The 24,203-nt window shown below is 40.2% G+C and overlaps 1 protein-coding gene across 1 annotated transcript in view; it reads right to left on the minus strand.

Annotated features, from left to right (window-relative positions):
* USP46 (ubiquitin specific peptidase 46) overlaps window positions 1-24,203 on the minus strand; it is a 77,380-nt gene that overhangs the window by 22,009 nt on the left and 31,168 nt on the right. The window contains exons 4-5 of the mRNA XM_055434429.2: window positions 22,562-22,791; window positions 6,926-7,002 (exon numbers count right to left, since the gene is read on the minus strand). Of these exons, the coding sequence (XP_055290404.1) occupies window positions 6,926-7,002; window positions 22,562-22,791 (307 nt within the window). The remainder of the gene's footprint in view (window positions 1-6,925; window positions 7,003-22,561; window positions 22,792-24,203) is intronic.

Here is a 24,203-nt window from a genome sequence, read left to right on the forward strand (position 1 = left end):
TATCCGCAAATCAATGAATGCAATACATCACATTAACAAATTGAAAAATAAAAACCATATGATTATCTCAATAGATGCAGAGAAAGCCTTTGACAAAATTCAACATCCATTTATGATAAAAAAAAAAAACCCTCCAGAAAGCAGGAATAGAAGGAACATACCTCAACATAACAAAAGCTATATATGACAAACCTTCAGCAAACATTATCCTCAATGGTGAAAAACTGAAAGCATTTCCCATAAACTCAGAAACAAGACAAGGGTGCCCACTCTCACCACTACCATTCAACATAGTTCTGGAAGTTTTGGCTATAGCAATCAGAGAAGAAAAAGAAATAAAAGAAATCCAGACTGGAAAAGAAGAAGTAAAACTCTCACTGTGGATGACATGATCCTCTACATAGAAAACCCTAAAGACTCTACCAGAAGATTACTAGAGCTAATCAATGAATATAGTAAAGTTGCAGGATATAAAATTAACACAGAGAAATCCCTTGCATTCCTATACACTAATAATGAGAAAATAGAAAGAGAAATTAAGGAAACAATTCCATTCACATTGCAACGAAAAGAATAAAATACTTAGGAATATATCTATCTAAAGAAACAAAAGACCTGTATATAGAAAACTATAAAACACTGGTGAAAGTAATCAAAGAGGACACAGATAGATGAAGAAATATATCGTGTTCATGGATTGGAAGAATCAATATAGTGAAAATGAGTATACTACCCAAAGCAATTTACAGATTCAGGCTACCAACGGTATTTTTCAGAGAACTTGAACAAATAATTTCATAATTTGTATGGAAACACAAAAAACCTCGAATAGCCAAAGCAATCTTGAGAAAGAAGAATGGAACTGGAAGAATCAACCTGCCTGACTTCAGTCTCTACTACAAAGCCATAGTCATGAAGACAGTATGGTACTGGCACAAAGACAGAAATATAGATCAGTGGAACAAAATAGAAAGCCCAGAGATAAATCCATACACCTATGGAAACCTTATCTTTGACAAAGGAGGCAAGAATATACAATGGAGAAAAGACAATCTCTTTAACAAGTGATGCTGGGAAAACTGGTCAACCACTTGTAAAAGAATGAAACTAGAACACTTTCTAACACAATACACAAAAATAAACTCAAAATGGATTAAAGATCTAAACATAAGACCAGAAACTATGAAACTCCTAGAGGAAAACATAGGCAAAACACTCTCTGACATAAACCACGGCAGGATCCTTTATGACCCACCTCCCAGAATATTGGAAACAAAAGCAAAAATAAACAAATGGGACCTAATTAAAATTAAAAGTTTCTGCACAGCAAAGGAAACTATAAGCAAGGTGAAAAGACAGCCTTCAGAATAGGAGAAAATAATAGCAAATGAAGCAATAGACAAAGAATTAATCTAAAAAATATACAAGTAACTTCTGCAGCTCAATTCCAGAAAAATAAACAACCCAATCAAAAACTGGGCCAAAGAACTAAACAGACATTTCTCCAAAGAAGACATAAAGATGGCTAACAAACACATGAAAAGATGCTCAACATCACTCATAATCAGAGAAATGCAAATCAAAACCACAATGAGGTACCATTTCACACCAGTCAGAATGGCTGCTTTCCAAAAGTCTACAAGAAATAGTTGGTGGGAATGCAAACTAGTACAACCACTGTGGAGAACAGTGTGGAGATCCCTTAAAAAACTGGAAATAGAACTGCCATACGACCCTGCAATCCCACTGCTGGGCATACACACCAAGGAAACCAGAATTGAAAGAGACATGTGTACCCCAATGTTCATCATAGCACTCTTTATAATAGCCAGGACATGGAAGCAACCTAGATGTCCATGAGCAGACAAATGGATAAGAAAGCTGTGGTATATATACACAATGGAATATTATTCAGCCATTAAAAAGAACGCATCTGAATCAGTTCTAATGAGGTGGATGAAACTGCAGCCTATTATACAGAGTGAAGTAAGCCAGAAAGAAAAACACCAATATAGTACACTAACACATATGCGTGGAATTTAGAAAGATGGTAACGATAACCCTGTATGCAAGACAGCAAAAGAGACACAGATGTATAGAACAGTCTTTTGGACTCTGTGGGAGAGGGCGAGGGCAGGATAATATGGGAGAATGGCACTGAAACATGTAAATTATCACATGTGAAACGAATCACCAGTCCAGGTTCGATGCATGATACAGGGTGCTCGGGGCTGGTGCACTGGTAAGACACAGAGGGATGGGAAGGGGAGGGAAGAGGAAGGGGTGTTCAGGATGGGGAACACATGTACACCCATGGCGGATCCATGTCAATGTATGGCAAAGCCAACACAATATTGTAAAGTAAAAAAAAAAAAATCTCAAGCTAGGGAGGCTTCTCGATAATTTCATGTTATGATGCACATTTAAAAAATAATGGCAAAACAAAAACAAAACAAAATAGTGCCACGTAGAAAGGAGCTGGGGTACACTGACACAGCTGCTTTGCTGGCAGCTCCAGGCTCTGCCTGGTAGTTGAGGGGATCTACACACACCTGTAACCCATCTTCCATGGCATATAAGCTAGGAAGCTTCGTCCTAGAATCTACATCAGCGGTTCACTCGGCTGCTCATCAGAATCACCAGGGGAGCTTTCAAAACAATCTCAATCCCCCATCACTGTGTCCCAAGCCAAGTTACATGAGAATGTCTCCAAGAACCAGAGGCACCATAGTTCTTAAAACTCCCTAGGTGGGTCCAATATGCTCTGTGGGCTGAGAGCCACTGTCCCCAGTGCTTTGCAAATATGAACATGTATGGGAGTCACCTGGAAATCTTGTCCAAGTGCAGGCATTGACTTGTGCACTCATTCTTGAAGGAGACGAGAGATTCTGCCCTAATAATGACCCAGGTAATGTCAAAGGCACTAGCCTTCAGACCTCTGTTCGAGTAGCAAAGATCTAGGGCAGCAGTTCTCAAACTCTGGCAGTATCAAAAACCATCTGGAAAATTAAGGAATAGTAGATGCCCAGGCTCACAGAAGTTAATTATCACCTATGCCTCCATTTTTACCAACTTCCCCAGATGATTCTGATATGCACCAAAGTTTGAGAACTACTGACTCAAGTGTTAAAGAAGGTTAAAAAAAAAGAAAGACGTGTCAGATATTAGTAAATACTATATATGAGAAATAGCCAAAACTAAGACACAAGCCAGATAAACAGAGAAACTGACGGATAAGCATATGGCAATAGATTTGTGATAGAGTTCCATATAAACTTGGCACAGAGAAGTTTCCAAAATGAAAAGACATTTTTTTAAAAAGGAAGAGCAATTTTAAAATAGAGCTTTGGGAGAACTAAAAAAGGCTGACCTCCCTGGCCCTGGGAGAATGGGCATTTTTAATGAGAGGAGGACAGAGGAAGCAGAGAGTGGTGTCAGGGCATGGAGCACTTTGACGAGAAAGGTACATTTCTGTGCAGGAGCCACAGGGAGGGACTAAGGCCCTGAAGTGAAAGACAAAAAACACCCAAAAGGACAGGGGGGGAAGAGAAACACGTATTTTAAGTTTTTGCCTGAGGCCATCCCTGAACTTTTCAAAAGAAAAAGAAATTTCTCAGTATCCTCCTATGATGCAGATGGCTCACTCCGCCTGCCTGAGACACAGTGCTGAGATGTTAAATATTAGAAGTACAGCTCAGCTACAATACGGCTTTAATAGCTTCTCTAAACCTGTTTCCCGAATTAACCACTATTTATATCATCATTTCTCTGGGACAAAAGTTCATTGAAAACACGTTGTAATTGATCACCTAAAGCCCTTCTGGAAGAAGGTGGCAGAGATCTTAACATTTAAATCCTACAATTTTAGCTTGATTTTTAACTTTTCTCAATATCAAAATAAATGATAAGGATATCACACCAGAAGAGATCTGCAGGCATGATGTTAAAGAAGAAAACTCATAATTCTAGTTGGAAAAACAAAGCCTCAAGAACGCAAACCACATTAAGCCATGAAAGGGGCCAAAAAAGATCATAATCATTTCTTCTCTTTTGTCTCAAATAGAAAAAGCTAATGGATCAGCTGGCATCATTTATTCCCTGGAACTCTCTCCTGCACTTTGTTCCTCTGGGAGAGGCTGGAAAGCTGCACCCCCACCCCAGAACTCTCAGTAGTGAAGAGCAACACCTGGCAGGCTTCTCTCTGCTGGGGAGGCGAGCTCTTAGGCATCCATGAAGGCAGATCCAGGCACGTCAGCCAACGTCTATTTTCAGGATGATGTACTAAGGGGGAGGGGCAGGCCCTTCAGGAATATCAGCCTGGACAATCAGATGAGAATCTGATGTTGTTTAAAATGTATTCTGAAGCTATTCTGTACCTACCCATCCCAGCTTTAAGGCCTCCAAATGTCTCGAGCCTACCTTCATCAGGTATGCATTGCCAATGTATATATTTCCTCCAGAAAAAAAAAAGTGGGGGGACTTAGTTCTGGGTTACATTTATCTATAAGAAGGCTCCCCAGTGGTTGAAATTCTTAGCTGGTCTCAAAGCTACAGCCACTGCCATCTGCCCTCCTGAACAGCCCAGGAATTTCTTAGATGGGAGGCGAAGCAGTCAGCATCCTAGCTCCCCTTCTCCAAGGAGAATGGGCAGGTAATACCCTTTCTTCTGTTTCCTCACCTATGACCAGCTCTGGCATAACTTTATAGCTTTTTCAACTCCTTGTGATCACAAAACCCTGAGGAAATCAAAACTGGCTTCTTTTCACAGGAATATTAAGAGCCCATGCCAAAAACAGAACCAAGCAGAACAAAGAAAAAAAAAGCTATCCTGGCCTGCAAAACGCTTTGCAAACAGAGACCATAAATGTGTCCTGGACATCTGGACCCACGGCATCTGGAGACAAGGGATGAAATGCCAGAGCAGCAGGAGGTGCTGAGGTAACTTGGTGGGGACAGGGGAAGGCTCAGCCTCCTGGGAATAAGAGAGTAACCAGTCCCCGCTCACACAATACATGACACCCAGATGAACCGGGACATTCTGCCAGGTTGGAATTGGTGCCTCTGCCATGAAAAATTCTAACAGTTGATGGCCACAGCAAGTTCCTTTAATCTAAAGAGTTCTGAGTAACCTGAACTCCTGATAGAACAATTCTGTCACACAATGCCCACTGATAAAGATCAACAGGGCTTGAAAGACAAATACCATATGGTATCACTTATGTGTGGAATCCAAAATGTGACACAAATGAACTTATCTATGAAACAGACTCACAGACACAGAGAATAACAGGCTTGTGGTTGCTGGGGGGTGTGGACAGCGGGTGGAGGATTGGGAGTTTGGGGTTAGCAGATGCAAACCATTATATATAGAATGGATGAACAACAAGTTCCTACTATACAGCACAGGGAACTATATTCAATATCCTGTGACAAACCAAAAAAGAATGCATATATATGTATAACTGAATCACCCTGCGGTACAGCAGAGATTACCACTACCCTGTAAATCAACTATACTTAAATAAACTTCTTTAAAATAAATAAATAAAAACCAACAGTGCCTTGAGCTGATGAGGCATTCTAAGAAATGGGAAAGGCCACCCAGACTGCCTGGTCTGCCCTGGCACCCCCACTACCAGGCACTCTTTACATATGTTTAATGTCCTTCAAAGCACCAATTCCTGTCCGTGGATTTCCACTAGACTGTAAGCACCATGAGATACATATCTGACGCTGACCCTTGACCTCCAGTGTACAGATGAGCTGGGCTAATTATAAGTTAAAAGGAGAAAGCAGTGAGAACAGGACAGTGAATTGTGTCTCCACAGAGTATTAAAAAGCAGAGGCATCACTTTGCCAACAAAGGGCTGCGTAGTCAAAGCTATGGTTTTTCCAGTAGCCATATACGATAAGAGTTGGACCATAAAGAAGGCTGAGTGCCGAAGAATTGATGCTTTCAGCATCAACTGTGGTGTTGGGAAGATGCTTGAGAGTCCTTTGGACTGAAAGGAGATCAAACCAGTCAATCCTAAAGGAAATCAACCATGGATACTCATAGGAAGGACTGATGCTGAAGCTCTAATACTCTGGCCACCTGATGCAAAGAGTCAACTCACTGGAAAATAAGACCCTGATGCTGGCAAAGATTGAGGGCAGGAGAAGGGCGCAACAGAGGATGAGATGATTATACAGCATCACCGACTCAAGGACATAATTTGAACAAACTATGAGAGATAGCTGAAGGACAGGGAAGCCAGACGTGCTACAGTCTATGGGGTCACAAAGAATCAGACACAACTTAGCAACTGTACAACAACAAATTAACTCTGAGCACGTTTTCACACACAAGTCAAAACACTGTATCTGCAGGAACCCTGGGCGTGTGTTACTCTTCCACTCAGGGAACCTTACCTCCCCTCAACCCTAATTAGGAGGAAGCCTTCTTCCATGAATGAGCTCTACACAATGCTGCGAAACAGAGGAAAAGGCAATGCCCTCATCGGTTCTCAGTTCAAAAGTACATAATTTTTAAAATCAAAGACTAGATTAGCTTAGAAAAAGAAAGGAATGGTAGGCATCCGTAGCATTTTTCAACTTAATTGAGTGATTGTAACTGGGTGTGTCTGTGTGTGTGGAGAGGCAGATGAGGGCCCAAAGCACACATCTGTATTAAAGATTAAAACCTTATTTTTAAACTTAATGACTAATGACTTCCACTTGATCCCCTCGCTCCTCAGCAGGACTCTCCTCTAGACAACATATACTTATTTCTAATCTCTCTCGGGAAAGAAGAAATAGAAAATAATAGGATTACATTGGTTTAACAGAAAGGAAGATTATCTCCTGAAGAAATACAGGAAATTTTCCCCCATGACTTATTAGCCTCATCAAAAATTCAGACCACAATCAGAATTCATGAGGTTACCTTAGACAGTGGGTAATAGATGTGTTCTGCTCCACATCAACAGAAAGGTCAAGAAAATCTTCATCTTTGCTGCTAACCTGAAGCAAAAAAAGGAAAAAGTATTAGGTATAAAGTACATAATAGACAAGCAAGTATAATTTTGAATACTTACAGGGAACCAAAACCCATAACTGCAGTAAAAGGCAGGTGTGACTTCGTATATTCACTGGCAACCGGTTAACCTTGAAAACAACCCCAAACAAGAGAAAACTCTAAATTCTTAGTTTAACCTTACCTGTATCCCAGCTTTGACTCAGGCTTTTCACAATTATAACTCAACCAGATTTCTCTTCCTATCCTTTCATTTTTCCCCCACTGTTTCAAAGCAAGAAGTATCAGACAGGTATCCTTACAGCTCAGCCTGGCAGAATGGTTAACAATGGAAATAGAAAAATGACAGGAGCCTTATAAACCTACTGTTCAGATTACTGCTTTCCATTAAGCTGTCTGCACTTCCTGCCAGTGCCCTGAAATCACTCCCTTCCTCTGGTGCCTCGTCATTTAAACTGCATGTGGGGCAGGGGAGCTGAAAGTGCTATGGGCTGTAGGGTCACCCTACCTGCACACACAGCTGTCCTCTGGCCCAGCAAGTGCCATCCTGCAGAACGCCCACTGCTGTCTGGGGTACCACCCAGAACTGGAGCGTGGGGTTGGGCTGCTTTGCTTGCTAAGTCACTTCAGTCATGTCTGACTCTTTGTGATCCCATGGACTGTAACCTGCCAGGCTTCTCTATCCGTGGGATTTTCCAGGCGAGAATACTGGAGTGGGTTGCCATGCCTTCCTCCAGAGGATCTTCCCGACCCAGGGACTGAACCCATATCTCTTATGTCTCCTGTGCTGGCTGAGTTGATCATCAGTCCCGACTGCTCCTCAGCCTGCATAGCTGGGTCTGCATTTAACGAAGCTCACCAGTTAGCCTAGCATTTCACCATCTTGGAGTAGGAGGGACAAACTAGCCCAGCAGAAACTTTAAGATGCCCAGCCACCTGGCAGCAAACTAAAATAATACGCCTATAAATGTGACAACTATCCTAGGAGCCAGTACTCCAGCATTCAGAGATGTGGACACAATCCATCATACTTTTATTAGCACACCGAAGAATGGGTACTGGCAGTTGCCCAGCTCCATATCCTGTCTCTGCTACTTACAGTGGATGACTTTAGGCTACTCTGTACCTCGGTTTTCTCATCTGTAAAGTGGGAGCAGTAAGAGTATCTATTTCATAAGGTTGTTATGAGAATGAAATAAACTAATACACGTAAAGTGCTTTAAGATGTCAGTACTCAACAAATCCAGGAGAGGCAAAATATTTTAAACGGCCTAAAATTGTCAAATAGTTGGGAATGGGTTACTATGTTGTGAGCATAATATTACATGAAATACGGGACTCCCCTCCTGCACTTCCGCCATCACCATGAGAAAGGTAACCCAGGCTGGCCCAGTGACCGCTCCCCTGAAGAAGATGAGAGCCCACAGAGGACAGTGGTTCTCACTAAGGTGTCCTGGCCAAGCCCAGACTAGAGCTCAACCCCCACCAGCCTGTGGATACATGTGTGAGACAGCTGAGACAGAGATGCACAGGTTTGGGCAAAGCCAGCTGGATCAGGCAACTCCCCACCAACCCAAGGCTGCAGAATTACAGTGAAAAAAAATCAGAGTTGATTTAAGCCTCAGAGTTTTGGGGAAGTCTGTAACAAAGCAACAAATAACCAACAGAACTACTTAACATGACCGGCATTTGTCCTTTCATTGCACTTGGCAGATAGTGTGTTTTTTATAATTTGAAGATTTGTGGCAACTGTGTGTCAAGCAAGTCTATCGGTAACAGCATTTGCTCACTTCATGTCTCTGTGTCACATTTTGGTAAATTTTGCAACATTTAAAATTTTTTCATTATTATTATGTCTTATGGTGATCTGTAATCAGTGATCTTTGATGTTACTATTATGGCTTACTGAAGGTTCAAATGATGATTATCATTTTTTAGATTTAAGTATTTTTAATTAAGGTATATACATTTTTTAAATGCAATGCTATTGTACACTTAAAAAGACTAAAATGTAGTGTAAAAATAACTTTCACATGCACCGGGAAACCAAAAAATTTGTGTGACTTGCCTCTTTGTAATATTCACTTTATTGCAGTGGTCTGGAACCAAACTCACAATACCTCCAAGGTATGTCTGTATATACTTTTTATTTTTATTCATTTATTGTCAGTTTCCCCCTTACTAAAATGAAAGTTTGAAAGACTGGCTTCAGTAATGAGTAAGATCCTGTCTTCCAGCACTCCTCCAGAAAACTATGAACTCAGATAAAGCAATGGAGAAGAAACAAAGACAGGCAGATGGGCGATCCACATTTGGGAGGAGGAAGAGTTGCAGAGGATGAATTCATGGTTTCACAGTCTTTAGCAGGGGATTCATGAGGGGAAAATGCAACCTTTCTGGTTTAAGAGTCAGAAAAACCAACCTGGGAAACCATGTTCACTGAGAAGGGAAAAAATCTGAGAAGGTATTGCCAACTCTGTCTGCCCACATCTCTGGACGACCCCTGAGCCACGCTAACACAAAGTACACTCACTCACAGCAACAGAGCTGGAGACAAGAGGGCTGATCGAAGAGTCAAGCTGCTGCCTAAGAAACAGAGTCTGCAGTTTGAGTCCAACCAACATAACTACGGAGAGGGCAATGGCAACCCACTCCGGTGTTCTTGCCTGGAGAATTTCAGGGACGGCAGAGCCTGATGGGCAGCTGTCTGTGGGGTCTCACAGAGTCGGACACAACTGAAGCGACTTAGCAGCAGCAGCAGCAACATAACTACCTGCTAAAACTAAAGAAATTCATTGAAGAAAAACAGCAGAACCCAGAGACTCTCAAACTTAACATTCTCAGTGTCCGAGATATGATCCACACTTAACAATATGTGAAGAATCAGGAAAATGGGAGATATTCTTAAATAAAAGCAAATAGCTGAGACCAATCCTGGGATGCCCCAGATGTTGGAAGTAACAAACAATGATTCTAAAGAAACTATTGTAACTATCTTCAATAAAGTGAAATATAACATATTCACAGTGAACCAAAACATGAGACAGCAGAGAAACAGAAACAAACAAAAAAAGAATCAAATGGAAATTCCAGAACTAAAAAATTAATACACTGCTGGACTTAACAGAGATCTGGAGAGAGATCAGTGGATTTGAAGACAGAACAATGGAGATTATCCAATGAGAAGAATAAAGGAAGAAAAAAGATTGAAATAAAAATTAACAGATACTCAATAAAACTGTTATAAAATATCATAAACTAACGGGAGTCCCAGAAGGGGAGGAGAGAGAATAGAGCAGAAAAACTATTTGCAAAATAATCGTTGAATATTCCCTAAATTCAGTGAAAGATATACATTTATAGATTGAAGATACTCAACAAGAATCAAGCAGGATGAATACAAAGAAGGCCAGCCAAGGTCAAACTGTTGAAAGCCAAAGGTAAAAAAGCAAATCTTAAAAACATGTAGAGAGAAATCACACATTACAGGGAGTTCCCTGGTGATCTAATGATTGGAATTCTGGGCTTTCATGACTGTGGCCCGGGTTCAAATCCTAGCTGGGGAACAGAGATCCCACAATAAACAATTTTTTTTTTCAAAAAATGACACATATACCAGAGAGTGATTTCACTGGAAGCTGGTCTCTCATCAAAAATTCAAGGGCCAGAAGACACTGAACTTCTTTAGTGTGCTAAAGAAAAATTATCAGAACAGAATTCCTGTATCTGATAAATACATCTTTCAAGAATGATGATGAAAAAATGAACAGAATTCATTATTAACAGACTGCACCACAAGAAAGGTTAAAGGAAATTCTTTGAACCAAAAGGAAAAGTTACCAGATGGAAATCCAGATCCTCAAGAAAAAATGAAAAGCATTGAAAATAGGAATTGTGATTTTGTCTTGTGGGGGTTATAATATGTGTAAATGTAATACATATAATTACAGCATAAAAGACAAGGAAGGTTGGGTGGAAGGAATAGGCACCTACACAGTTATGAGTTAACTATGTTTTATGCGACATGTAACATTAGTATTAGGTTGGTGCAAAAGTAACTGTAGTTTTGCAATGTTGAAATTTGCCATCTGATATTGGAATACATTTTAAATAAATGTGGTTATGTTATATACATCATTTTAAAACGTATTTCTCACTTTATGTTTTTTGCTAATGATTTATTACTTACTGTTCATTTTATATTTATTTTAGACTATGGAAATGACGGTAGACAAAAAGCAAATTCAAGCTATTTTCTGAGTTCAAAATGGGTCATAAAGCAGCAGAGATTAACTTCCAACAACACGTTCGGTCCAGGAACAGCTAACGGACGTACAGTGCAGTGGTGGTTCAAGAAGGTTTGCAAACGAGACGAGAGCCTTGAAGATAAGCAGTGCAGTGACCAGCCATTGGAAGTTGAAAATGACAAACTGAGAAACATCATCGAAGCTGATCCTCTTATAATTATAGAAGTTGACAAAGAACTCAACGTTGATCAATTCTATGGTTGTTCGGCATTTGAAGCAAATTGGAAAGATGAATAAGCTCGGTAAGTGAATGTTTCAAGTGTTAGTCACTCAGTCATACCTGACTCTTTGCGACCCCATGGACTGTAGCCTGCCAGGCTCCTCTGTCCATGGGATTCTCCAGGTAAGAATAGTGGAGTGGGTTGCCATTCCCTCCTCCAGGGGATCTTCCTGACCCACGAATCAAACCTGGGTCTCCTGCATTGCAGCTGATTCTTTACCATCTCAGCCACCAGGGAAGCCCTGAATGCCTCATGAGATGACTGCAAATCAAAAAAAAATTGTCGTTTTCAAGTGTCATCTTTTCTTATTCTATGCAACTACAACGAACCATTTCTTGATTGGATTGTGACACTGGACAAAAACTGGATTTTATACAATAACTGGCGATGACCAGCTCAGAGGCTGGACTGAGAAGCTCCAAAGCACTTCCCAAAGTCAAACTTGCACCAAAAAAAGGTCATGGTCACTGTTCGGTGGTCTGCTGACTGTCTGATCCACTACAGCTTTCTGAATCCCAGTGAAACCATTACATCTGAGAAGTATGCTCAGCAGCTTGATGAGATGCACTGACAACTGCAGCACCTTGCAACCGGCATTGGTCAATAGGAAGGGCCCAATTCCTCTCCACGACAATGCCTGGCTGCACATCGCACAACCAACACGCCAAAAGTTGAATGAATTGGACTACAAAGGTTTGCCTCACCTGCCATATTCACCTGACTTCTTGCCAATCAACTACCACTTCTTCAAGCATCTCCACAACGTTTTCAGGGAAGATACTTCCACAACCAGCAGGAGGCAGAAAATGCTTTCCAAGAGTTCATCAAATCCCAAAGCATGGATTTTTATGTTAAAGGAATAAACAAACTTATTTCTCATTGGCAAAAATGTGTTGACTGTAATGGTCCCTATTTTGATTAATAAAGATATGTTTGAGCCTGGTTATAATGATTTAAAATTCACGGTCCAAAACTGCAATTACATTTGCACCAACCTAATAACTTTAAGTGGCCTGTGAAAAGTATACTATACTCTCCAAAGATACAGTAAGAGAAAAATTAAAATGGAATTATTAAATATAATACATATACATACATGCACAAACAATCCAAAAAGGAGAAAGAAAAAAAATCAGAGAAGAAGGAATAGAGCTCAGGAGGAAAAATAGAAAATAATAAAATGGAGCATCAAACCTAACCATGTTAATAATTAAACACTTTTTTCAAGTGAAAGTTTTAAGTTGGACTTTTTTTAAAAAGCAAGACTAGTTTTATACTGTCCACAAGAGCTATACTTTAAATATAAAGAAATAGATAAGCTAAAAATAAATGGGTGGAAAAGATATACTATGTAAAGAGTTAACATGCATATATAGTGGGCTATTTAATACAAGAAAACAAATTTTAGACAAAATTATAAGTAAAAAAGCTATTTCCTAATAATTGGGTCAATTTACTAGAAAAACATAATAAAAAATATGGAAGTCCTTCGTAGAAGTGTGAAAGTGAAAGTCGCTCAGTCATGTCCGAGTCTTTGCAACCCCAAGAACTATACACTTTCTGGAATTCTCCAGTCTAGAATACTGCAGTGGGTAGCCATTCCCTTCTCTAGGGAATCTTCCCAACTCAGGGATCAAACCCAGGTCTCTCACACTGCGGATTCTTTATCAGCTGAGCCACCAGGAAAGCCTAAGAATACTGGAGTGAGTAGCTTATCCCTTCTCCAGGGGATCTTCCTGACCCAAGAATCAAACCAAGGTCTCCTGCATTGCAGGCAGGTTCTTTACCAGCTGAGCTACTAGGGAAGCCCTATTTCCTTGTAGCAAAGTCTCAAAAATATGTGAAGCTGGAACACTTCACCAAGACAAAAAAAGAATGAACCACATACTATAACACAGATTAACTACAAAAATGTTAAGTGAAAGAAATCAGACACAACAGACCACATTTGTATGATTCTAATTATATGAAATGTTCAAAAAAGGTAAATATCTAAAGACAGAAGTTGATATAATCCCACAAGATGATATCACATTCCCATTCTTGATGCTGCTCAATACAAAGGATCTTATTGGCATGATGGAAATGTTTTAAAACTGGATTATGGTCATAGTTGCACAATCCAGCAAATCACAAAAAAAAATATTTTTTTTGCACTGAGTAGATAAATTTGATGGTACATAAACTGCACCTCAACAAAGTTGTTTTTAAAAAGTAAAAAAAGTTCATGAAGCAAAAACTGACAGGATTAGAGGGAGAATAAGACAATCCCACATTATGGTTAGATATTTTAACATTCCTTTCTCAACAAATGACATAAAACCAGGGTGGGTGGGGGCGTTGTTAAGAAAAACACAGACAATCTGAATAACTCTACCAATCATCATGACCCACTGATAATTATAGAATACTATATCCAGCAAATTTGCAAAACTCAGCAGTGGCCTCAGGACTGGAAAAGGTCAGTTTTCATTCCAATCCCAAAGAAAGGCAATGCCAAAGAATGCTCAAACTACCGCACAATTGCACTCGTCTCACACACTAGTAAAGTCATGCTAAAAATTCTCCAAGCCAGGCTTCAGCAATATCTAAACCGTGAACTTCCAGATGTTCAAGCTGGTTTTAGAAAAGGTAGAGGAACCAGAGATCAAACTGCCAACATCCACTGGATCATCGAAAAAGCAAGAGAGTTCCAGAAAAACATCTATTTCTGACTTATTGACTTTGCGAAAGCCTTTGACTGTGTGGATCACAATAAACTGTGGAAAATTCTGAAAGAGATGGGAATACCAGACCACCTGACCTGCCTCTTGAGAAACCTGTATGCAGGTCAGGAAGCAACAGTTAGAACTGGACATGGACCAACAGACTGGTTCCAAATAGGAAAAAGAGTGCGTCAAGGATGTATATTGTCACCCTACTTATTTAACTTATATGCAGAGTACATCATGAGAAACGCTGGGCTGGAAGAAGCACAAGCTGGAATCAAGATTGCTGGGAGAAATATCAATAACCTCAGATATGCAGATGACACTACCCTTATGGCAGAAAGTAAAGAAGAAAGCCTCTTGATGAAAGTGAAAGAGTGAAAAAGTTGGCTTAAAGTTCAACATTCAGAAAACTAAGATCATGGCATCCGATCCCACCACTTCATGGCAGATAGATGGGGAAACAGTGGAAACAGTGGCTGACTTTATTTTTTGGGGCTCCAAAATCACTGCAGATGGTGATCGTAGCCATGAAATTAAAAGACGCTTACTCCTTGGAAGGAGTGTTATGACCAACCTAGACAGAATATTAAAAAGCAGAGATATTACTTTGCCAACAAAGGTCCGTCTAGTTAAAGCTATGGTTTTTCCAGTAGTAATGTATGGATGTGAGAGTTGGACCAGAAAGAAAGCTGAGCACCAAAGAACTGATGCTTCTGAACTGTGGTGTTGGAGAAGACTCTTGAGAGTCCCTTGCACTGCAAGCAGATCCAAACAGTCCATCCTAAAGGAGATCAGTCCTGAGTGTTCATTGGAAGGACTAATGCTGAAGCTGAAACTCCAATACTCTGGCCACCTGATGCGAAGAGCTGACTCATCTGAAAAGACCCTGATGCTGGGAAAGACTGAGGGCAGGAGGAGAAGGGGACAACAGAGGATGAGACGGTTGGATGGCATCACTGACTCAATGGACATGGGTTTGGGTGGACTCCAGGAGTTGGTGATGGACAGGGAGGCCTGGTGTGCTGCAGTTCATGGGGTCGCAAAGAGTTGGACACGACTGAGCGACCGAACTGAACTGATAACTAACCACTACAAAATACAAATCATTTTTGACTCAATGGTTCTTAACAAGGGAAACTTTGCCTTTCGGGGGATATCTGGCCATGTCTAGAGACATCTTTGTTGTCACATCTTTGGGGATGCTACTGGCATCCAGTAGATAGAAGCCAGGGATGCAGCTAACCATGCTCAGAGCAGTACCCCACAGCAAAGAAACATTGGATCCGAATGGTTAATAGTTCTAAGGTTGAGACACCCTGTTTTCAAGTACATTTACCAAGACAGACACTGTGTTAGGATCCAAAAAATGTTACAACAAATTTTAAAAGACTAAAATCATACAGAATATATTCCTAAACCAAAACAGAATGAAATTGGAAAACATTAATAAACCTGGGAAAACACCAAGCATTTGAAAATTAAACAACATACTTCCAAGCAGTACATGATTAAAAGCAAAAAAGACACAAGAGAAATTAGAAAATATTTTGAGCTAGTGACAAAGAAAACATATCAGGATTTGAGAGACGGAACCAGCATTGGTTGCGTGCTAAAAGGAAAAAGTAACCAGTGTGAAAAAGAAAAAGTATAGCTTTAAATGTTAGTAAATAAAAGAGCAGGGACTGTCTTTTCTGTTTGCTTTAACTGCTATATCTCTAGTACATAAAATAATTTCCATTATTTAATAGATTAATATTCACTAAATAAATGAATACATAACTGAACAAAAAACTGAACAAATGAAAAGATATCTAAATGCCAACAGTGGCATCTGGGTGGCAGAATTATGGATGATTTACTGTTTAGACATTCTTGTGCCTGATTTTTAAAAACATAATTCATGGGTATTATATTTTTTTAATCAGTAAAACTTTTTAAAAACTCAAATTTCCCTTCTTTGAGAGATAATAAAAGGATTCTAGCCAACTGAAATTCACACATAATTTAGATAGTTCTACTAAAGTTCTTGTACTTAAAGGGGGATAAAAACAAAGAAACACTGTCTCCCTTTAGATGCAAATCTTTCCCTCTACTTAATTATTCTAGGGAGAGGGAAGAAAGGTACAAATCTAATTAAAGGACTGGAGAAAGTTATTGTGACTTTTTCAATTCCCAGTGCAAACTGCTTCCAGAATTAAGAGTGAGCAAGCACTGCTCAGGTGGGTCAGCCACACCAGGGACATCAAAACATGGCACTAACTCTTCCATGTGGATTTTTCTCTCTCCCTGTCTCAGACTGACACAGTCAAAAGCAGTGAGTGATCAAGCAATTCCCCCCCGCCTTTTCTCTCTTCCCAGGAAACTGCCAGAAAATAAAACCATTTTCTTCCCACACAGAAGAATCTCATTCTGGTCTAAGTGAAAACACAGCTTGTCTCCAAGGAAACATATATATCGCCAAGACTCCAATACTCTCAGCAGGTACAGGCTACATCTTATTCTCCTTTCTTCCCTCCTGATTCTGGGCATGGACTTCCTCAGAAACTAATTTCAAAAGAGTAGAAGAGATCCTACTTGCTCTTCTTTTCAATTACAAATTAATAGAACAAATTAATATACAGGGCATACATAAAAAATCAGGAGCTTTGCTAAGTTCCTGAGTAATTAAAATCCTATTCAAATGTGCTTCTAAATTCCCAGCAGGCTTTGCTAGGCTTAGCAATAAAGGTGACCAGGTGGCAGCTCCATGCTGTTCAGCCAGAAACTGAAAACTGGCTTAGAGGCGATGCCAAGAAGGTGGACTCAAGAAAAGTGGCAATGACAGCCCACCTGAATCCCAGGAACTCAGAACCATTACTCAGCAACCACGTGCCCATCCACCATTACTCCTCTGTACAGGGCTCAGAACCTCTACTGAATCAATTTTAACCTTGGCAAACAAAGCAAAAAGGAGCCTACAATTGGTACTTAATAAAGCAGCTCTTCAGACAAACTTTTGGCTCTAGCAACAGATATAAATGTGTTAAAGCCACTGAGAAGCTATGAAAACCACAAATTTGCAAAGCAAAAACTCAGATTAAACAGAAAGGGGGGAAAATTAACAACAACAACAAAATTAAGCTCCAACTGGTACAGCAAATCTTGTGATCCAAGCAGAGGACAACCAAGGGAGCGCTGGGGCTAGACTGGAAAATCCCATGCCTCAGTTCTAAAGTACCTTGGTCAAGGTCATCTGGAAAATTCAGCACAGGATGAGCCCCTTAAAATTGTCTCCCCAATTCTAGTGCAGAATGAAAACCGGCTGTTCTCCATAAACCATTCCCTTGACATTTGCACTGCAATCCCAGGCAACATTTACAAGGGTGAGACCCAGAAAAAGACAAAAATCATTGTTGTCTGAAAGCATGAAGACTGGCACAAAAGGTTTTTGCACAATTGGAGAAACTACCAGCTGAGGCTGCCCAAACAGCGAGGCTCCCCCAGGGGCCAATTTGCTGCTCCAGATCCAGTGCAGTTTAATCCCACTGTGAGCACTCACTAATGGCCTTGGCAATTCTGCTGGAAACACTCTGAAAAGGCTGCTTGCCCTGGGCAGAGGACAGTACTCAAATGGGGCCCTGTATTTCTCATCCTGTGAAGGAAAAGTTTAACTTAAGGTCTTCTTTTACACTAAGTTCTCAACATTCTACGATAACAACAATGAAAAAGCCTACAGACTATGTATTTTCTTAGAAAGTAGAAGGCTTTCTAATAATAAAGAGCTTTCTAAAAATGGAAGGCATCGCCTGGGGAGATTGGGTTCCCTATCGCTGGACAGAATCCAGCAGATGCTGGTGACCAACTGGTTAGGACGTCACTGGAGGGACTTGGGCACAGAGCGAGAAAGGATTAGGTGACTCGTAGGATCCCAACCAGTTAAAGTCTCTAAGAAAATGGAGGTGATTATCCAAGTAACCCCAGAGGGGTAAAAAAAAAAAAAAAAAAACTCCTGCCACAAATCTAATCACTGCTATATAACACAGGAAGCCCAGTCTGGCACTCTATGATGTAGAGGGGTGGGATGGGAGAGGGAAGAGAGGCTCAAGAAGGAGGGGAGATATATATAATTATGACTGATTCACGTTGTTGTAGGGCAGAAATCAACACTGTAAAGCAATTATCCTCCATTTAAAAAATAAATTAAAAAAATAAAATTGTGGTGGGGGGAAAAATATCCAGGTTTATCAAAGTGCACCATCCTCCACAAAGACACAGTTTCACTGTTTTCTGCAAATGAAGTATAAATGGTTGGAATGGTTGGAATCCCACTGAAACAAACACTATGGTATGATCCAAAAGTTTTGGAGGAATCTTTGGGCACAGGCTTCTGATCCACAGTAACCCTCCACGAACTAACAAGCTCAGTGACAGCTTCTGCAAAACAGTTGTCAGGGGGTACAACCTTTGTATTTGTTGGGATCAACTGACCTGTTCTTAGACAAAAAAAGAAATTACAAATGTGACTGAGCCTATTATCTGAGCCTTTCTTAAAATCCATGCAGAGAATCACAAGACAGATTTAGTAACTGTGTTCATTTCAAAGATAACCAAAAGGATTAGACCAGGTGTACAATCTGGGGAAGGTTACCTGGCTAAATGAAGAGATGTGATGACCTGTTGTTGGTTCCTGTATCATAAGCTTACAAAATACTCTGTCCTCCTTTACAGAATTTTGCAGTCATAATTACAAAACTCATTATTCATTTTGTTATGTCTATCATTCATGCTCAAACTTCCAGAAAGGCAAAGGTCTCACTGCATTCTCAGTGTCTATACCTTTACTTAGTACATGTGAAAAAGAAAAAAAGGTATTTATTGATTAAAAGAATACTTGCCTATACAGCCACTATATTACCAAAGGGAGGATATTCAAGAATAGTGGGTATAGACAAGAATATGGAGAAATGAGAATGCTCATACACCAGGAGGGCATTTGGTATTTTGGACCTAACAGAAGCAGATGATATTAAGAAGAGGTGGCAAGAATACACAGAACAACTGTACAAAAAAGATCTTCACGACCAAAATAATCACAATGGTGTGATCACTCACCTAGAGCCAGACATCTTGGAATGTTAAGTCAAGTGGGCCTTAGAAAGCATCACTACGAACAAAGCTAGTGGAGGTGATGGAATTCCAGTTCAGCTATTTCAAATCCTGAAAGATGATGCTGTGAAAGTGCTGCACTCAATATGCCAGCAAACTTGGAAAACTCAGCGGTGGCCACAGGACTGGAAAAGGTCAGTCTTCATTCCAATCCCGAGGAAAGGCAATGCCAAAGAATGCTCAAACTACCGCACAATTGCACTCATCTCACACGCTTGTAAAGTCATGCTCAAAATTCTCCAAGCCAGGCTTCAGCAATATGTGAACCGTGAACTCCCAGATGTTCAAGCAGGTTTTAGAAAAGGCAGAGGCACCAGAGTTCAAATTGCCAACATCCGCTGGATCATGGAGAAAGCAAGAGAGTTCCAGAAAAACATCTATTTCTGCTTCATTGACTATGCCAAAGCCTTTGACTGTGTGGATCACAATAAACTGTGGAACATTCTGAAAGAGATGGGAATACCAGACCACCTGACCTGCCTCTTGAGAAACCTGTATGCAGGTCAGGAAGCAATAGTTAGAACTGGACATGGACCAACAGACTGGTTCCAAAAGGAAAAGGAGTATGTCAAGGTTTTACATTGTCACCCTGCTTAATTAACTTCTATGCAGAGTACATCATGAGGAACGCTGGGCTGGAAGAAGCACAAGCTGGAATCAAGATTGCAGGGAGAAATATCAATAACTTCAGATATGCAGATGACACCACCCTTATGGCAGAGAGTGAAGAGGAATTAAAAAGGCTCTTGATGAAAGTGAAAGAGGAGAGTGAAAAGGTTGGCTCGAAGCTCAACATTTAGAAAAGAAAGATCATGGCATCTGGTCCCATCACTTCATGGGAAATAGATGGGGAAACAGTGTCAGACTTTGTTTTTTTGGGCTCCAAAATCACTGCAGATGCTGATTTGAAGCCATGAAATTAAAAGACACTTACTCCTTGGAAGGAAAATTATGACCAACCTAATGGCAACCCACTCCAGTACTCCTGCCTGGAGAATCCCACGATGGAGGAGACTGGTAGGCTACAGTCCATGGGATCGCAAAAAGTCGGACACGACTGAGCGACTTCACTTACTTACTTACTTACTTAGGTAGTATATTAAAAAGCAGAGACATTACTTTGACAACAAAGGTCCGTCTAGTCAAGGTTATGGTTTTTCCAGTGGTCATGTGTGGATGTGAGAGTTGGACTGTGAAGAAAACTGACTGCTGAAGAATTGATGCTTTTGAACTGTGGTGTTGGAGAAGACTCTTGAGAGTCCCTTGGACTGCAAGGAGATCCAACCAGTCCATTCTAAAGGAGATCAGTCCTGAGTGTTCATTGGAGAGACTGATGCAAAAGCTGAAACTTCAATACTTTGGCCACCTCATGCGACGAGTTGACTCACAGGAAAAGAGTCTGATGCTGGGAGGGATTGGGGGTGGGAGGAGACGGGGACGACAGAGAATGAGATGGCTGGATGGCATCACCGACTCGATGGACATGAGTTTGAGTGAACTCCGGGAATTGGTGATGGACAGGGAGGCCTGGCGTGCTGTGATTCATGGGGTCGCGGAGAGTCGGACACGACTGAGCGACTGAACTGAACTGAACTGAATGAGTTTCATGGTAAGCACAATTAACAACCTAACAAATTTACTTCTGTGTATATATCCTAAAGAAACTAAATTTATGTATACTAGATTGTTAGAATGTTCACTGTTCATAGTTGCCCCAAATTGAAAACAAATAAATATCCATCAGCAGGAAAATGGATTCATGAATTGTGATATATTCAGGCAATAATTAATTCAATAGAAAGTAAATATTAAGAAGCAAATCTCAAAAAACAGCTTGTATCATATAATAGAGTTGTATAAGTACTGACGTAGGACAATGAGAATGAATGAACTAAAGCATCATGTAACAACACAAATAAATCCCACAAGGGTTAGTGAGGAAAAAAAACAGGATGCAAAGAACACATATTGTATGATTTCATTCACACAGACATCAAAAACAAGGCAAACTGAACTATATGTTTTAAGGATGCAAAGATAAGTTCTGAGTTCTACCAAACATTCAAAATGTATACAAACTCTCCCAAAGAAAATATGGACTTTTACTGCATACTTAGTTGGTGTGTGCCAAGCATAGTTTTTAAGTGGTTTCCAAGAGTTAACTCATTTAATCCTCCCAGCAACCCTGGGGCTTCCCTGGTAGTTCAGCTGGTAAACAATCTGCCTGCAGTGCAGGAGACTCAGGTTTGATTCCAGGGTTGGGATGATCCCCTGGAAAAGGAAATGGAAACCTGCTCTAGTATTCTTGCCTGGAAAATCCTATGGACAGAGGAGCCTGGTGGGCTACAGTTCATGGGGTCACAAGAGTTGGACACGACTTAGCGACTAAACCAACAACCAGCAACCCTCGGAGATAAGCACTCTCACCACCTCTAGTTTACAGATGAGGAGAGCGAGGTCAGAGAGTTTGGATAACTTGCATAAGGTCCCACAGCTCCAAACTTGGGAGCCTACATACAAACTTGGCAGCCTGGCCCTAGAGCTGGGCTTTTATCTATCACATCATGAGGCCACTCATAGAGTTAAATCAAATATACGAAGCCAACGTGACCTCCTGAATCACCCTCTGGAAAACACCTTCAAATTCAACACTAAGTGCCTACCATGTGCCAGACTCACCCAGGCCCTGCAACAGCACTGTCAGAGATTCATCCCAGACACCCAGCTAACTGCTAGAGAATCAGAAGTTAGGCCTGTCTTCTGAATTCAAGTTCACCATAGCACAGCTGATTCCCTTTATGCCAGGGAAATGGTCTGTTCTAAGTCACACACATGACTTCCTCATGGCCCAAATCTTTTCAAGGTAATGGACAGAGGTCCAATTCAATAATTTAATCTTTAGACCCTCAAATTAGCCCATGCTGCATAGCGATCGAAGTTTTTTAGATTTTTCCCTCATCACTCTACTTCCACTGGCTGAGACATCTTAGATGGAGACAAGCTTCCAAAGTTTGCACCTGAGGCTCATACATATAAACAGAACAGTCTGTATACAAAGAAGACAACTGCCAGGTGCTACGATGCCACACTGCACTCGTGCACAACAGAGGGCATCCACAAATATGCACAAGCAAATTACATGAAAGCCCTCGTGATGCTTACAGTTTCACAGTTCAAGCATCGAGTTTCATTGGTGAGCGTTCCCTGAAAAATCTCATGGACCCAGGTGAGTTCTGGTTTATTATTCTCCGCAGGTTCATTCATGTTGCCATTTTTTAATTTTCCATTTTGTTTCTCCTGTTTCTTCTCTTCCTGCAGGATGTCCGCAATAGTGTTTAGCAAATAATTTAAAAATTCGTGGGCGTCCTGCTGCATGTAGTTATCAAAGAGATCTGGAAAGGAGAGGGTAGTTATTTCAGTCTCTGGCTTTTGAAAAGCAAAGGAAATGCTTAATTTTACAAACCACGTTTCAATTTTTATATCAAAAGACTGGACATGTATGGGATATATTCACCTCTATCTTGCAACTTCAATGGTAAGTGTTTTAAAAAAATTTTTTTCTTCACTTTTATTTTTTATCACTGAGAACTAAATTTTCCCAATCTCCCTCTGTAAAATCATTATATATATAAAGCTATAAACATTTGTATTTGCTCTACAAAAAAAGAAAAAGAACAGGAAATACTTGACAAGTTCCCTGATAAAATATCAATATTTAATATAATATGACCACCAATGATCAATTATTCACTTTGCAATCTATCCAAAGTGACAGGGTCTCTTCCCAAAGATCATATGAAACTCTGGACCAGCCTGGAAGCAGCTTAAATTAAACACATAAGGGAGACGAGGGATATATATGAGAATGTATCTATCTGATAGCATTCTGAAACCAAATACAGAAGATTCCAGCAGCCCGTTGCTGCTCCCTGCCATAAGGACAAACAATCAAGAGATGAATGCAGCTGTGAAACTTCATTATTAATCATGGTCACAAGGGAGACTTGGGAGGGTTCCGCTTCCTTCTCAGATTATTTTTATTCTGGTCTGTATAAACTACAACAACTTCAAAAGACAGCAATCAAATCAAATGAGACTTTATAAAACAAACATCTGATTAACTGTGCAAGTCTGTTGCAATACGGCTGAAATCTAGGCTAAACACAAGTTGCCATATCAAATATTTCTATAGTCATAAAATTTACCCATGTAAAACCTTTGGAATAATCTCGTCTCTACCACCACATCTCCCCCAAAAAAACAGATAGAGGGAAAAAAAAAAAAGGAAGAAAATCAAGTGACAGCAGGACATTTTTATTATAGAAAAATATCAATTTGATATCCTTCAACTCTTTTAGACATATAAAAATCAGAAGTATTATTTTTAAAACAGCAGAGGCTCTAATTAGATAATGTGCATTTAGTTTAATCACTAATGACAAGTTTATAAGACAGTACTATTTTATTCAATTATTACATCAACCTATTTATTCCAGTCAGTATCCTGCCTTGGGCAATTTTTCCTCTTATAATGATCCTACCCAGAAAACAGTCCTCTGAATGTGGAGCAAATAAAAAGATCATTCCATTTTGGAATGATAAATTACATTTTTTTTTTTTTGGCCATGTGGCATGTGGGATCTTAATTCCCTGACCAGAGATTGAACCCACACCCCCTGCATTGGAAGTGTGGAGTCTTAACCACTGAACCACTAGAGAAGTTCCAATCAGAAGTTTTAAGTGTATATTTTTTTATCCAATTTTGCTTTATATACTGGGTGGAAAAGAAGAACTATCTTTTATT

This window comes from Moschus berezovskii, chromosome 5 (genome assembly GCF_049115385.1).
Source record: "Moschus berezovskii isolate FMDL1 chromosome 5, NW_MosBer_1.0, whole genome shotgun sequence".
Classification (NCBI taxonomy): domain Eukaryota; kingdom Metazoa; phylum Chordata; class Mammalia; order Artiodactyla; family Moschidae; genus Moschus; species Moschus berezovskii.